Here is a 16218-nt window from a genome sequence, read left to right as displayed (position 1 = left end):
TAACCGCCTTGCAAGAATAGGTTTTCAGGAGCTCTTAGACAACTTCCTTGTAGGATAGTTTATCCCGATTGTTGGTAAGTTGCATCTTAATTGCAATGTACCCCGAGTGGAGTGAGCTTAAAAGCATATGAGCCGCTTGCTCATCCTCCACCGGCCTACCAATCAGTTCCAGATGGTTAAATAACCTTGTCATCTTTTGCACATGGGCTTGAAGCGGCATCCCGGGTCTAAGTCTTGCACTATAGACCCTAGCCCATACTTCTTGCCTCTCTTTGCTGAGACAACCATCTTGCCGTGGCTTAATCCTCATGTTAGACATTGACCTAGTCACTTCCTCCACAAGTCCATCATAGTTGCCCCTGTCGCTCTTTGTGACCCTCAGATTGACCACATCTTCTAGAGCCTTGAGGAGTACATCCGGAAGGTAGTTGGAGAATTTCTTCTTCCACTGTTCCGGGATAGAGTTTGCCATGAGTCGCGAGACTCTCTTGCAATCATAACTCCACTCCTCATGAGCCTCATCGCTCATAACCCCTTTTGAGTAGAAACTCGGGATGGGTGTGTCCAAGATATGCTCTAGGTAGCAATTGCGGAGGGTCATACAGAGTTCTTCCTCCCATTCCTTGAAGTTCACCAAATTCAAGCTAAATGGTAACTTCTCGGGAAGATCTGGGATTATTAGATTGTTGTCGATAGTTGAAGACATGATTCTACAATTGAAAGAATTTTAATGAAAAACCATTCATAATACTTAAATAAGATTAAATTTAATTCATGCATCAAACTTCTTAACGTCTTATTTACACATAAAATTGTCCCTATTTTTGTGAAAATAAGTCGATTCCAAGATCCAAGGAAACAAAGAGTGACTAAGCATGCTTTGGCTTGTCTTAGCACTCAATCTCCCAAGGTAAGCAACACTTTGCTAATGGCTCCAAGGCACTCTTGATTAAATAAATCGTCGCATCTAATACTCTCTCAACAATTTATTCACTTTGCCACGACATGTTAGGACTCCATCACTCATATCTTTGAGTACAACCAAAACCAACTTGCATACCCGGTATGCCTTATGAGTCTAGGGAGTAGTAGTGATGCCTCGCTTTGGAATGGCAATTTTACTCAATATTTTAGGGACCTAGGGTTTCTATGTTGGTTGATTTAAGTGAACTTAATTAATCATCACAACATTCGAAATCCTAAACACGCATCTAATATATAATTCATATAGATGATCATAAATATGTAAAGCATAAGCATTTGATGCATATTTGGCAACTAGCATGACCCCTTGAATTCTTCAAGTCTTCAAAAGGTCTTCTTTTGCAACATCATGGCTTTGTCTTCCAAGAACCTCCATCTTCAAGACTTGACCAAAATTATGCAACTACTAGTATCTACGATTAGGACAAATCTAAATATTAAGGTACAAAAATACTTAACGGTAAGCAGACTGTATTTATATTTATAAAAATACATCACAGATCGCAGTCCGTATTTTTTATCCTAATCGGGCCCCACTAGTTGCCATTTTATTAAACCTGTGAGAGAACATATATTCCATTCATCCATTCACTATTTGTGAATGGCCCATGCATTTTACAACGATAAAACAAGTAACAATGCATAAACACGCGATAACTAGTAACTAATCTAGGTGGTTAATCCAATTAACACGCCTAATTAAAACTAGTCAAAGTTGTTTTAACCGATTATGTAAATAAGCGCAATTAATATTTGAAGCTCCCACTAAATTCCGCATCCAACTTAATTAAGCCCAAAATTTTCCAAATATAAATTTTGCCAACGCCGCTAAAAACCGAGGCCTAGCCTCCAAAATTTTAATTAAAATACACAAGATTAATTAAAATAAAAAAAACGGCTAAAATGCAAAATAACATTGCCTTAAAACCGGGGTATATGTGCTAATTAAGGGGAGGTGCGCATAGCCGTGACCCATGCTAAGCGTCACACCCATAGCTTAGAATACCGCATACGCGTCGACTCTTCTACGGGGCGTGCAAGAACACAAGCCATGAGGCCGCACAAGCTTGCTAGCTACGCGCACCATGCCGCAAGCTCGCAGCACGTCCCCCGCACACCACTGCCGCACCAAGCCACACACAAGCTCCTGCTCGCACCAGCCACGACCAGCCTAGCATAGCAGCACGCACAGCGCGCACTGCACCATGCTGCTGTTGTTTGTTGCTGGTTGACGCGCCATGCTGATGGCAGCGAGCAACAGCCACTTATCTCCCTCGCACACACGCACACACCACTCGAGGCGCCCAGCAGCCTCGGCAGCCTAATGTGGGTTGCATGAGCAGCCACCTGGCCGAGAGCTTGCGTGGGGCTCTTAGGCCTCGATTTTATGCTCATGCCTCGGGAAAAATTCCCGATTTTGTGTGACATTCTTAATCAATTCTAAATTAATTTTAGAATCAATTAATTTTGAGGAAAAATAAAAATATAACAAGTCCAACTTAAATAAATTCATCCAAGTGCATATAATCAAAATTATTTCAAAGAACCATTCTTTAATAAAATTAATTTAACTTGGTGCAACAAAATAAATAAGGAAATTTCTCACTATTAATTTAATCAATTTAAATTAATCTTGAGATTTTGACAAAATTAAAGGGAGTTTGAAAAAAATGAACATAAGTTCAACTAAAAATCCGACTTTAATACTTGTAAATCCTTGAAAAATTATATCTTCCAATATGAAGATAAACAATTTTCTATCACAAGTTTAAAACTTTATGATTCCAATCAACTTAAAAATGATTAAATCAACAAAGTTCAACAAAATTCATGGAATTTAGTAACTTTAAAGTTTCAATCACTTAACATAATTAAAGATTGAATCTTTAGTACTTAGAAGCCTCAAAGAACAATTTCACACTTAATGAAATTAATTTGCAATTATGTGAAAAAATAAAACCAAGCTTTTAAACACAAATTACTACCAAGTAATCATGCCTAAAAAGGTTTTAAATTGCATATAAAATATGTATTGAACCAATTACATAACCACCATAAATATGCAATTAATTTTCAAGGTTAGGAAAACTTAATATTTTTCGTCAAAACAAAAAATCCCTCAAAAAGTGCACTTCTAGTCGTTTTTTGGCTAAAAACAGAGCCCTAAAAGAATAAAACCATTTCCAAAACGCCTTTTCCACCCAAAATTCACTTTTTTGGGTCGAAATCTGGGTTCGGGAGCTGAAATCAGCTCTAATACGAGGTTAAAATGGATAAAACGAGCTACTAATCTAATTAGCAACTTAAAACCAGAAAAATTAAGCCATAAGCACCTTGAAAAATAATATGATTTTAAAAATAAACGAACCTGGCTCTGATACCACTGTTGGGGTTTGGTGAGTCGGACTCACCGCGGAAACAAACCCAAAACTAAGACCGCACTCGCAATAAATAAAACCATAAACATAATTAACTTAATGACAAGATTAAGATAATAATTATACCTTTGACTCGTGCTTCGCCCGACCTCGAGGGGCTCTTACTTCGAAAGCTAGCCTCGAAAATACAACGACCTCCAACGGAAGTCCACCCACAACTCGAACACCGACTAGGTCTAACGCCTTGGAGTTAGCAAGGCCCGACCGAAACCCGAGTAAGTGAGTTCAAAGGTTTTCACAATGGTGATGCCTTTTTCAACTCTTGAGTTCAAAGGTTTTCACTACTAGTGATGCCTTTTCCAACTCTTACTCAAGTGATTTTTCTAATACCCCAGCAATAATTCATTTTCTGACTCATCCAAAATGGAGTCATCCAGCGTAGTTGGGATGCCAGGCGGATGATAGGAGATTTCATTCCTAGGCACCCTAATAGGACTCTCGTCCTCTTCATCACTGGACGCCTGAGCTGTCCTCTTAATTCTGGCCATAGTGTCCTACACAGACACGGTCGGATTCGGGGACGAGTGCAGATTGGGGCAGACGGCACCCCTAGTCCTAGATTCAGCCGTCCCAGGTGACCGGCTGACTATCCTAGGCCGTGCCGTGTGTGTTTGTGATATCATTTATAAAAAGGGAAGAACAAACACAAAAGGAAAAGCAGAATATAAAGAGAGAGAAAAAGCAGGCGGTTACCTCGGTAAAGTACTATTGAAAGTTGCTTGAACCGGCTGTGTTAGACGGATGAAAGCAAGCGGCAGGCGAAAACGTCCTTTAAAAAAAAGTCAAAGATTCTCTCAGATTCTCTCAAGTGTTTTTCGTGAATATGCGAAAAATGAGGGGCAATGATAATATTTATAGAGGGTGAATCCAGGGGCAACCCTGTAAATTACCCAAATAGGTGAACAGTTAAACTAATCACCCAATGTATGTGTGACAAATATCACAGATGCCCCATGGCAAGCCACGTCACATCTATGAGGGGCAAATGTTTTGGGTACCCAAAACACGTGGCCCTATCATAAGCTGACACGTGTCAGCCCTTGGGAGGTCCAAATGGATCTCTTACCTAACGACACGTGTCACTCCAAACAAATGGGAGAAAAGGCTGCCTTTCTGGCCCAAACCCCAAGAAAGCCGTATTACGGCGCAGCCCACCAAATTAGGTCAAAATCCTAATTATGGGCACCTTTTCCAATGACCCTATAAATAGGGAGATTTCCCCCATTTATGTGATGGATACATCAGAGAAAACACCTAATCTCGGAATCCGAGAAGATCTCACTCTATTTTGCCGCACCTTTTCGTATTCTCCATCACGTTCTAACTTGATCGTCGGAGGCGAAGCTCCAACCACCCGGAGACTCCGTTATTTAGCAAGTACAGGCATCACCAGACCGGTCTTCGAGCTGTAACTCTCCCGAGGGACAAAAAGTCCCAAAACAATAGCCTCGGCCCAGCAAGTCACGCACATATGCGGGCTGCTGGTCATGGCATGCTTCTAGCTGCTACCCTATGCGCACGCTAGTGCTGCTAGCTGTAGCGCGTGCTAGGATTGGCTGCTAGCACCATTTGCCCCTAGCACTCGGTTTGCTAGAGGCATTCCGATGCAAGGGGTATTTTGGTAATTGTTGATTAATAATTGATTTTTACCGTCTCGTCTTTTATTCATTCGACTCGACTTGCAACGCTCGGTTTCGACGCTCCTAGCTTGATTTCCGACGTCAATGTTCATAAACTCGAGCGACTCATTAATTCTTCCGAATTTATTCGTCGTGTTGGATCGTTAGTTGCTTGGGTGTGACCCGAAGGGTTCGATCAAGATTAAGCTGTAATATTAATTAAAGATTAATATTACTAATCGGAAACGGCCTCCAACTAGGCATTCCTATCACCTGACCTCACTAAATAATTAGCTTTCTAATATTTCCGAACCCTCTATCGGAATAATACACTTGTTCGAAAGACACCATTCATATCAACCTCCGACCGCACTGACTAGGGCAGTGTAGATGAAGCAATCTTATTGATAATATGCATTCTTGCTGATGCTGATAACAATCAAAATTTGCATGGAAATTATTGTATGCTATACAGATTAAGCAATAATTAAGTTTGAAACAGTAACCCTGGCATTGACATTAGAAAGGCCCTTAAACTTTGTATAATTCAATACTGCCAAACCAATATCTACAACGTAACAAACATGAAATAACTGATCTTCTGAGTAACAGGGTCACAGGGACATCAATGGTATGAACCTTAAACAACTAGCTTCATAGTCTGCTACATTCAGAAACCAGTTAAAAATTAATTTGTGAGGCTCTTTAAAATTAGTAAGAGATGCCAACTTATTTTTGAAATTCTCACCAATCCTCACTCAACCCTCGAAAACCCTAGGTTGTTTCCACTATACACAAACACAACTCCAACTGTTGTTTTTCTGCAAATACCATCATAAAAATAAAATCAACTTGGCTCGTATACTTTCTCTATAATTAGTATTTATGGCGATACAGTTAAGGTGCATAATATCATCAAGTTCTCATCCTCCAATTATCAACAGATTGTTTGACGATTGAAATAAAAAGCACTAACCAACACACAAATTTCTCCAGTAGTACACAAGCAGAAATCATCAAAACTTACGATCCACCAGCAGCTATACATGCCATTTTACACATTAAAGTTTTGAAAAAGCAGCCAGTTTTACCTATTTGCTTCACTGAACCTCGAATATCACAAAGTATATAGGTCAACCTACTCAGCTCATTCACAAAACAATGAAAAAAAATGGCATCATGGAAAATCAAAATGAACAAACCATAAATAGCTCAAGATATGAAATTTCGAAAGCAAAATAGTTTTGCTAGACAACACACATTCCAGTGACCACCAAGATAATCCCAGATAGGTTGAACGTCAAATAGATTCCACAAAATGGTGATTTCATCCATCCAAAACAATTCAAAGCATTTGCAAGTCAACTTGCTCGGATTCTTACTCTATATTTAGTAATCCATTAATTAAAAAAAGCACTAACCAACTTATGATTTTCTACACTAACACAAAAGCAGACATCATCAAAAAAAATCCAATCAGCCAGCAACTATCCTTGCCTTTAGCATATTTATGTACCTGGTATAGCAACCAGCTCTACCTATATGCTTCACTGAACAAACTTCAATATCACAAAATATGCAGATTAATCTACCCTACGCATACTTGGATAATACCTAAAGGAACAAACAAAAAAAAAAAAAAAAGGTGCATGGGAAACGATGATGAACAATAAGACATGAAATATCAATCATTCATAATCTGAAACTATGAAGTGATTCTAGACTATGTACCTTCTCCAATGACTAGCCTAATCATGAGAATCCTAGATAGCTTTAAGCGCCAATAGGTTCTTTGTTTGGATTCATCCTCAATATCCAATGCACCTGCAAATTCAGATGACAAATGGTTACATGATCAATTCATCTATTCTAACAGATTTTCAAGAGTAGTAGTTGCAAAGAAAGCAGGGAGGAATTTGTCAAAACAAACGGATATCAAAACAAAGAAGCAACATGCCCAACATTACCTCAAATGCTTTTGATGTAGCTCCTGCACTTCACACTCGGCAGGATAGAGAATTAGAGATCGATGCCACAATCACTAAAGACTAAAATTCCCAACAATACAACTGGAAATAATTTAAATGTATAAATTAACCTTTAAGGATTGTAAGTCATTAGAGTTTGGAATTCAATGAATTATACTTCTGAAAGAATGCAATTTGACAGTGATAACAATCAAGTAGTATGCCATTGAATATAATCAACCATCAAGAATTCATGAAGTAAAACTTCAAATGGAAACAAAATAAATCATAACAAACAATCGCAAACAACAAAGATTAACAACTCAGAAGATTAAGTGCCATATAGTAATAATAGTCATCATATATATCATAACTGCATCAAACTAATACATATCCAGAAACATAATCATGTAAACTTAACAATCTAAAACCCTAACCCTAATTTCATAATCACCACAAATCCAACCTCAAACCCTAATTAAGAGCTGGTAAACTTAGTAACAGCCTTGGTACCCTCAGAAACAGCATGCTTTAAGAAATACAGCCATACAATGCAACAGGGGCATCTAATTTAGAATTCACACGCTATTGATTGCTTCCACCTTCTACGCTTGGGCTAATCAAAGATGTAACCCCAAATCAAACATCCCCATCCCCTCTGGAACCTAGTATACTTCTCCCAATAACACTTTAAGAGGTTATATGCCTTAATTCAACAAGTGCAGAAAGAATTGAAAATGTGCCGAAATTAAGGATCATACCAGCATCAGTATGAATGGCAGCAAAATATACTCCTTTGTTTGATACATTCATGTTCAATTAATTTGCACAATGTATTAATTACAGGTGAGCATAGCAGGGTACCCTGTAAAAATCTCAGAACCCGAAACCGGAATCTGATGCAACAGGTTCCTAAAAATAGGAACCGAAACCGAAATCTGTTTAACAAGTTCCTAAAAATTGGGAACCGCAGGTTTCGGTTCTTCGACAAGGTACCCTGTCTTTCAAAGAAATCTTAATAATTACTTGATAAATTTTAACAAAATTTTTAAAAAAAAAATGAATGTTCACTATAAAAGCTTACAACTTTAATACAGTACAACAAATATAACAAACCAACACTGATTGTCTAAAATATTTGATACAATATTATAAATACTTGTATTAATACCATTAATTAAACATTTTAAGAGAAAGAGAGGTATGTGATGGCTTTTATACAATTTTGATATAAAGCTTTATATTTGGGCTTAAATAATAAGGTTTTGGTTTTGTGTACCCTATTAGAAACTTGTATTAACAGGGTACCCTACAGGTTCCGGATCCAAAATTTTATTACCCGAAACCTGTTGCATCAGTTTTCCAATTTTATTACCCAAAACCGAAACCTGTAGTACAGATTCCGGGTTTGGAACCTACAATTTCGAACAGATTTCGGTTCCAAGTCAAATTACCCTGAATTTTTGCTCACCTCTAGTATTAATAGTCACTTACTTTCTCAAAATTTGGTACAAACAACAGCTTATTCTGCAAATAAAAATCATTGCAACATAAATTTCACAATCAATAGTCAAATTCAATAACAATTGCCCCTTCTAAGCCAAATTCATACAGTTTCATTTCAATGACCTCCAAAATCCCTTACTATAATTCAATTATAAATCAGAATAACCAAAAACTACTTCCATTATAATTCAATTTTTTTATTTTACTGCATCTAAACAAGAGAGATAATATTTATCAGATTCGAAATCATCAATATCAAAAACCAAAACATTTAGATCCGAATATATTCCATATATCTGCAATTATAACATAGTAAACCCTAATTCACCAACCAAAATGCAGAAACTAAACCCTAATTCAACAATCTAAATACATAAAAACCCCATAAATTCATACCTAAAATGAATTCAATTTAATTTAACTCAAGAGCTAGTAAACTTAGTAACAGCCTTAGTTCCTTCAGAAACAGCATGCTTAGCCAATTCACCAGGAAGAACAAGCCTAACAGCAGTCTGAATCTCCCGAGACGTAATGGTCGGCTTCTTATTGTAACGAGCAAGCCTAGCAGATTCCTGAGCAAGCTTCTCGAAAATATCATTGATAAAACTGTTCATGATACTCATTGCCTTGCTGGAAATTCCGATGTCAGGATGAACCTGCTTCAACACCTTAAAGATGTAGATCTTGTACGTTTCTACGCTCTTTTTGTGTCGCTTTTTCTTCTTATCTCCGGCGGCTGCTCCGGCTTCTTTAGGGAGCTTTTTGCCGGCTTTCAGCTTTTTCTCAGCCAGAGCTTTCTCGGCTGCTGAGGCGGCCTTCTTCTCCTCTGCTGGCTTCTTCTCGGCGGGTTTCTTCTCAGCTTTTGGCGCCATTGAAAGTGAATTGAGGGGTTTGGGTATTTTCAGAGGATTGAAAGTTGGGAAATGATGAGACGAAGAAAGGTTGGAATTGTTATATATCGGCATGGGAGATTGAATCTGATTGGTTGGTGTAGGTTAACACGGATCGGTGACGTGGCGAGAAGTTTGAACAAAATCTGTTTTGAAAATTTTGGAATTTCAGTTTAAATTTAAATTTTATAAACTTCGCGCGTCTGTCTTTAGGGGTTGTTGGACTATTCATACTGGACAAAAATCTAATTGGGCAGGATTTAAAAATTTGTAGAAGAGCCAGTATTAGTGAAAATAATGCAATTATGTAAATCAATCAATATCAATACTTCAATACTTACTATATAATAATGTAATCACCAATTCTTATTCCAAAAGTACACATATTGCGTCTATATTAAAAAAATTTCCCTCCAAATTTTTTTTTTCTTTTTTTTTTCCTTACAAATATTAAGATAATATAATGTATCTTTAAAAAAAAAAATCTACAGCCTAAACGATAACCTAAAAAATAGAACAATTACGACTACTTTAAATTTAAAAAAAAATTCTTTTCTTATATATATAAACAACGAGATAGTCATAGTAATTTATTAAAAAAAAAATAGTGAACATCCGAGCATTGCTCGGGCAAAGAACTAGTTCTGTACTATTCTAAAAAAACAAATACAAACCTAAAAATAAATTTTTTTTTTTTTTTGAAAGGAAAAATAAAATAATTTTACTAGAGAGCAAATTTAGTTCTATCTATTTAGTACGAAGTATAATAATAATAAGTAACCATTTTGACTAAATAATCTAATTTGCCCAGTTCAGTTCACATTAAAATAATAATATTCAGTAAAAATAATTTTAATTCAGTAAAATTAATTTTAGTTCGGTAAAAATAATTTAGTTTAGCAAAAATAATTTCACTTCAATAAAAATAAAGTTTCAGTTCAGTAAAATTCATTAACTTTAAACAAGAAATAAAACTGAAAATCAGAAGAAAAAATAATTTCACTTCAGTAAAAATTAATTTCAATTCAATAAAAATAATTTATGTTCAGCAAAAATATTTTAAATTCAATAAAAATAATTTCAATTCAGTAAAAATAAGGTGAAGTGAACCGGGCTTCATAGAGAATAATTAGTATTAGTGAAAATAATGCAATCATGTAAATTTTATTACTCTAAAAAAACAAAATCAATTTTACTGTCCTAAAAATAAAATTTTGTCATTTTTCCGGCTACTTCGCCGGCGAGGGTAAGGGCGGGAGATAGGTCATTGGTCAGTGGCTTTTCCGTTGGTTTTCTCGGCAGTTTCAGGACGTTTTTCTGGCAGTTTGTGGTCGATTTCCAGGCAGGCTTCGTATCTATTTCTTACTGGTTTTCAGGCGGGTATTCCGGCGATTTCCAGGCCCTGCAGGTCCTTCCGTGGTGTCTCGGTGTTAGGTCTGGTTCCAGGCGGTTTCAGGGTCCATTCTCCGGCCATAATTTAGGTGTTTCAATCTCTTTTTTCTTGTAGTTTTAGGGTGTTTTAAGTGCGATTTTCAGGCTGGTTTTTTTGGGAATTCAAAAGGCTGTTTTTATGTTGCTTTATTGGGTCTTTTTTGGGGTGATCTTGGTTCGATTTTGGGGGCAGTAGATGCAGTTTTTAGGTGGTCGTTTGGGGGGGTCTTTTCTGGTGTAGTTTTTTGGCCATTTGGGTGCAGTTTTTTTAGACGATTTTCTTGTGCTTTTGGGTGCTGTTTTGTGAGTGGTTTTTTGCTGGTGGCTTTGCGTAGCCATGTCGGCTACCGTTGTGAAGTTTCATCGTCCCTTTGTGGGTCTTTGTGGTTGTCAAGATGAGAGTGGGAATGACCTTACTAGAAAGTCTTTGAACAAGCATCTTTGTGATCGTCATTGTTGTATTGGCGCGCGGGATATCACCTGACATGCTCTTACTTCTAATTTGGCTATTTATATCGAGGCGAAAGCTAAATTTTCGCGTATGGGGATTTGGTTATGTGAGGTTTGCTACAAAACACATACATTTCGTTCTAAGTGTCGCCATGGTAGGGGTGAGGATGTGTCACCCTCTGATGAAGGAGATGGCATTGTTTGTTTTGTGCTTCATAATTTCGCCAAGCCATAAGCTCCTCTCCTCAAATTGGACATGTGGATGGTTTAGTGCGAGATCATTACGGTAGTTTTGATGTGGCTCTCCTTGATAGGTTGTTCTCAAAGGGGTTTCGCACCGTGAAATCTATCCCTCTTAAGTGTTGTTTAGGATTTTCCCGGGTTCTAAAAGATGCTCTTGATAAGATGATCTCTAAACCTGATGACATTTCTAGTTGGGTCTCTTTGTTGGTGTTACCTCTTTGCACCCTAAAGACCTTTCGCCCGCGAAGTAGTCTTGAGTCTAGGTCTTCGGCAAGACGTCGGCATCAACAAGAGAGTATTTCCCGTGCTATTTGTTCTTGGAGTGCACCAAGTGGTAGTTTACAGCTTGTGAGGGAAACTTTGGTAGAGGATTCTCCTACTTTGTCGATTGCTGATGATGAGGACCTTGATTTGGAAGAGTGTAATATCAAAAAATGTCGTAGGAAGATTTATGATGGCCATTATACCGCAGCAGGTCGGGTTCTTTTTTCTTTAGGTGTTGCTCCTTATAATGAGGCCACTCTTGCGGATTTACAGTCAAAACACCCTTCTTCTCCAGCTCCATCCTTGCCTGATATACCTGTTGATCACCTTCATATCGTTGCTACTTCTGCTGTTGTTTTGGATCGAATTAAGAGTTTTCCTCGTGGTACATCATGTGGTGGGGACGGTTTACGTACTCAACACCTTATGGATTGCTTGAGTACGTGGTGCTGCTGTGGCTGTCTCGAATGTGTTAGTTGACTCTATTTCCAGGGTGGTTAATCTCTTTTTAGCTGGAAGAGGTCCTATGGAGCTTGGAGAGTACGTTGCTAGTGTTCCTCCCACACCGCTTGTCAAGCCTGGTGGTGATATTCGCCCTATAGCTGTCGGTACTGTTTGGCGGTGTCTAGTATCGAAGGTGGGTGTTGTTATGGTTGGTCAGTCTTTAGGAAGTTACTTTGATGGTCTTTAATTTGGCGTTGGGGTTTCTTCAAGTGGTGAGGCAATTATTCATGTTGTGAATCAGTTGATTGAGGATCGTGGTTCTGATGTTGGTCTTTCCATGTTGGTAGATTTTCAAAATGACTTCAATTTAGTTGATCGTGCAGTCATGTTACGTGAAGTTCATCGTCGTTGTCCGGGTATTTCGCGGTGGGTGGAATTCTGTTACTCTAATTATGGGGACCACACTTTATGGTCGTCTTAGGGGGTGCAGTAAGGTGATCCCCTTGGTCCTCTGCTTTTTGCTTTGGTTTTACAATCTATGGTGTGTAAAATCAGAGATGCTTTTGAGGTATGTCTTCAGGCGTGGTATTTGGATGATGACACTATTATTGGTGACACTTTAGTAGTAGGGAATGTTTTCTAGTTGATTATGGAGGAAGGCCCTCTTTTTGGGTTACATCTCAACGTGGAAAAAACTGAAGTTTTCTGGCCTTCTGAAGACCCTCGAAGCAAGCTTGTGGGTGTCTTTCCGCCTAATATTGCTCGATCTTCGCATGATGTTAAGTTGCTTGGTGGTCCTACTAGTTCTGATCCCGATTTTGGAGGCGAGCTTGTGATGCAGAGGGTGACCAAGACTATTGCGCTTATGGGCAGGGTTGTTAAGCTCGATGATCCTCAGTATGAGCTATTATTACTTAAGGCTTGTACTGGAGTTTATTAACTCTACTTTGCTTTGCGTACTTGTCCTCCTAGTACTTTTGAGGTGGCTCAGCGCATTCGACGAGGCTCTTCATGATAGGAATGATGTCCTTCGAACAAGTGTATTATTCCAATATAGGGTTCGGAATTATTAGAAAGTTAATTATTTAATAAGGTCAAGTGATCGGAATGCCTAGTTGGAAGCCGCTTCCGATCAGTAATATTAATCTATAATTAATATTACAGCTTAATCTTGACTGAACCCTTCAGGTCACACCCAAGCAACTAACGATTCGACACGACGAATTAATTCGAAAGGAATTAATGAGTCGCTCGAGTATTAAATATTTAGACGTCGGAAATCGAGCTAAGAGCGTTGAAATCGAGCGTCGCAAGTCAAGTCGAATTAATAAAAGACGAGAAGGTAAAATCAATAATTAATCAACAATTTACCAAAATACCCCTAGCATCGGAATGCCTTGAGCAAACTGTAGGGGTTTATAGGTACTACGCAGCGGAAATAACATGAATCATATTCATAAAGCACCTAAACCAAGGATCATTGCATAACACATAAAGAACACATAATTGTACCTTTGAAGCGTGATTCCACGTGCGATCGAGCAAGAACATGGGGAGATAAAGAACCTCAAGCGTGATTCCTCTACTTAGTCCACGGGCACAAGTTAAGACCTCCACTAATGCTAGTTAGTTGCAATTGGACCCTTCAATTGACCTTCTACGGAGAGGAGCGAGCAACAAACCACCATGAACCACCACGAACACCACACGCGCCACCTAGGGTGGCCGGCCGTACGGATGAGGGGAGGAGAATCAAAGCCGTGAGTTAGAGAGAGGAATTAAGGTTTTGGGATTGGTTGCCTTGATGTCAAAAAAACACTGTATGTGGATTATGACAGCTTACTACAAACCCTAGGCATGGATCTTATTTATAGATCTCATCTCTAAATAAGAGCCCATGTCAAAAGCCCAAAACCTAATTCCAATCTAACTATGCTAGCCCAATCCAATTCATCATTAGTTAATTGCTCATGAGGCCCATTAATGGGCCTCTTACTTGCTTAACCCAATACCCTTGTGTGTGACCTCATAGGATTCATTCTAGAGGGCTTTGGACTATTTGACTAGTCCAAAGATCATCTCTCATAGTCTAGCAACAGAGGATGACTCCCCAAAAGAACGAACTTATTATCTCCATAATAGTGATCCTTGATATATCTAGTAATTCCATAATAGTTATCGAAGACATAACTCCTTCAATCTCCCACTTGTCTGAGACAAGTGCGCAATATTCAAATTCCTTAAGTCAATGTGTGTCGATTTGATAATATGATTGCATCTTATGTCGTGATCATATTAATCTACAAATCTTTTCTTGAAATCTGAGTTAGAATTACAAAACAAATGATTACTATGTAATCCATTTGAGCACGGCCATGCATTTTCAGAATTATCCCTCTTCAAGGGGCCAAGACACATTCCTAATTAAATAGGTAGACTCTATCCAATCTTGTGGCAACCAAAGCTCCCACTCAACTTCTAAAATAACCGGGAAACACCCTTTATAATCTCCAGTTACGGGCAGACGTTTGAATGTACCACAGTTATAACATCCATTGAATGAGATCAATGTTCCACTCATGTCAAAGGAATCCACTAATATATCCGGAAGCTCTATACTAGAACTTCAAAAGTAGGTCTATAGTTCGATCATGCATCATTCATGCATATCCATGTGTTTGACCGAGCATCACTACGCTCCTATAGCCCATGAAACTGCGCTATCCAATCAATCTTAACATGCTAGTCCATTATTGGAAATCATTTATGTCCAGTTTAATGATTCCGAACTAGGAACTTAAATAATGTATTTACTTTTGTAATATGTTTTCTCAAAACATACACAACCAAAATTACATAACTTGCTTCAATCCAAAAACCTTAGTATGACTCTCATACCTTGGTCATGGAAGGGGTTCAGTAAGTAGAGTTCATGAGACATTCTCATATACATGAATTTTGCAATTCCTAAATCTTATAATCATTTTCATCTCCATACACTAAGAATTTTCCTTCGCCCTTTCGCAAGGAATTTAGGAATTTCTAATTTATATTCCAACGTTACATTGGATTTCGATTGAAATCTATCATCACTTGTTCTTTAAAACACGTGAATCAAATAGACGAGTATTGTCCATGGCATGCATGATGCATCCTTTGCGAATTGCATAAGGACCATCACTCAAAGTCTTAATTTCATCAACCTTTCTCAAGGTATTAAATCATTAAGCAACGTGCCATGTCACATGGGATTGAAACCCTTTTCAATATAATGTTGAACCTTATAAGAATCTTATCAATATAAGCTTCTTAACCAAAAATCAAACATCCTTCGAGACCTATCTATATAGATCTTGAATCCCAAATGTACACATCTTCTTCTTCAAGATTTTCATACAAAATGCATTACCCACCACTTGACTCTTCAAGCAATGAATAATTGCTCTTTATACTAGACTAAGAAGACTTCATAGCTCCCATTAAACATCTTGTACATACAAGACCTTTTCTTCATTTTACAAGAACACCAAATGATTTGATTAACTCACAAAATTAAGAACATTAACTCCCTGATGCTAACTTCAATCCATTATGGATATTTTATGCATCCCTAGGATTATTGGATCTCCAAACTTTTGATTGTATCATATACAAATCTTATTTCATGAACAATTTCAAGAAAGCGTTTTGAAATCCATCTACCAAATTTCATAAGGTAGAAATCACTAAAGTATTTTTAATAGATCTTTGCAACACGACTAATGTAAAGGTTTCATCGTAATCATAGTCATACTATGAATTTGTTGAATCCGTTAACAAGCCTTTGCTTTAGTTAGAAAACATTTTTCTTTCTTGTCTGCTTTGCTTACAATGGGTTTCACCCAATTTAGGTAAATTACTCAATTGTCATACACTTGCTTACAGACTTAGAATCTATTTCAGATTTCCTGGTTTTAAACCACTTGGAGTCATAACTTGTCAA

At 37.8% G+C, this 16218-nt stretch overlaps 1 protein-coding gene across 1 annotated transcript; it reads right to left on the bottom strand.

The window, feature by feature from the left end:
- Window positions 1-8769: 8769 nt before the first annotated feature.
- On the bottom strand, window positions 8770-9429 carry LOC145576553 (putative histone H2B.1). Its single transcript, XM_081634290.1, has one exon. The coding sequence runs from the start codon at window positions 9384-9386 to the stop codon at window positions 8937-8939; it is 450 nt and encodes a 149-aa protein (XP_081490416.1). The 5' UTR covers window positions 9387-9429; the 3' UTR covers window positions 8770-8936.
- Between the last annotated feature and the right edge of the window lie 6789 nt (window positions 9430-16218).

The sequence above is a fragment of the Chenopodium album genome, chromosome 13, assembly GCF_948465745.1.
Source record: "Chenopodium album chromosome 13, dcCheAlbu1.1, whole genome shotgun sequence".
Lineage (NCBI taxonomy): Eukaryota > Viridiplantae > Streptophyta > Magnoliopsida > Caryophyllales > Amaranthaceae > Chenopodium > Chenopodium album.
Note: the sequence above shows the minus strand (reverse complement) of the source record. Positions and strands in the feature narration are given on the sequence as shown.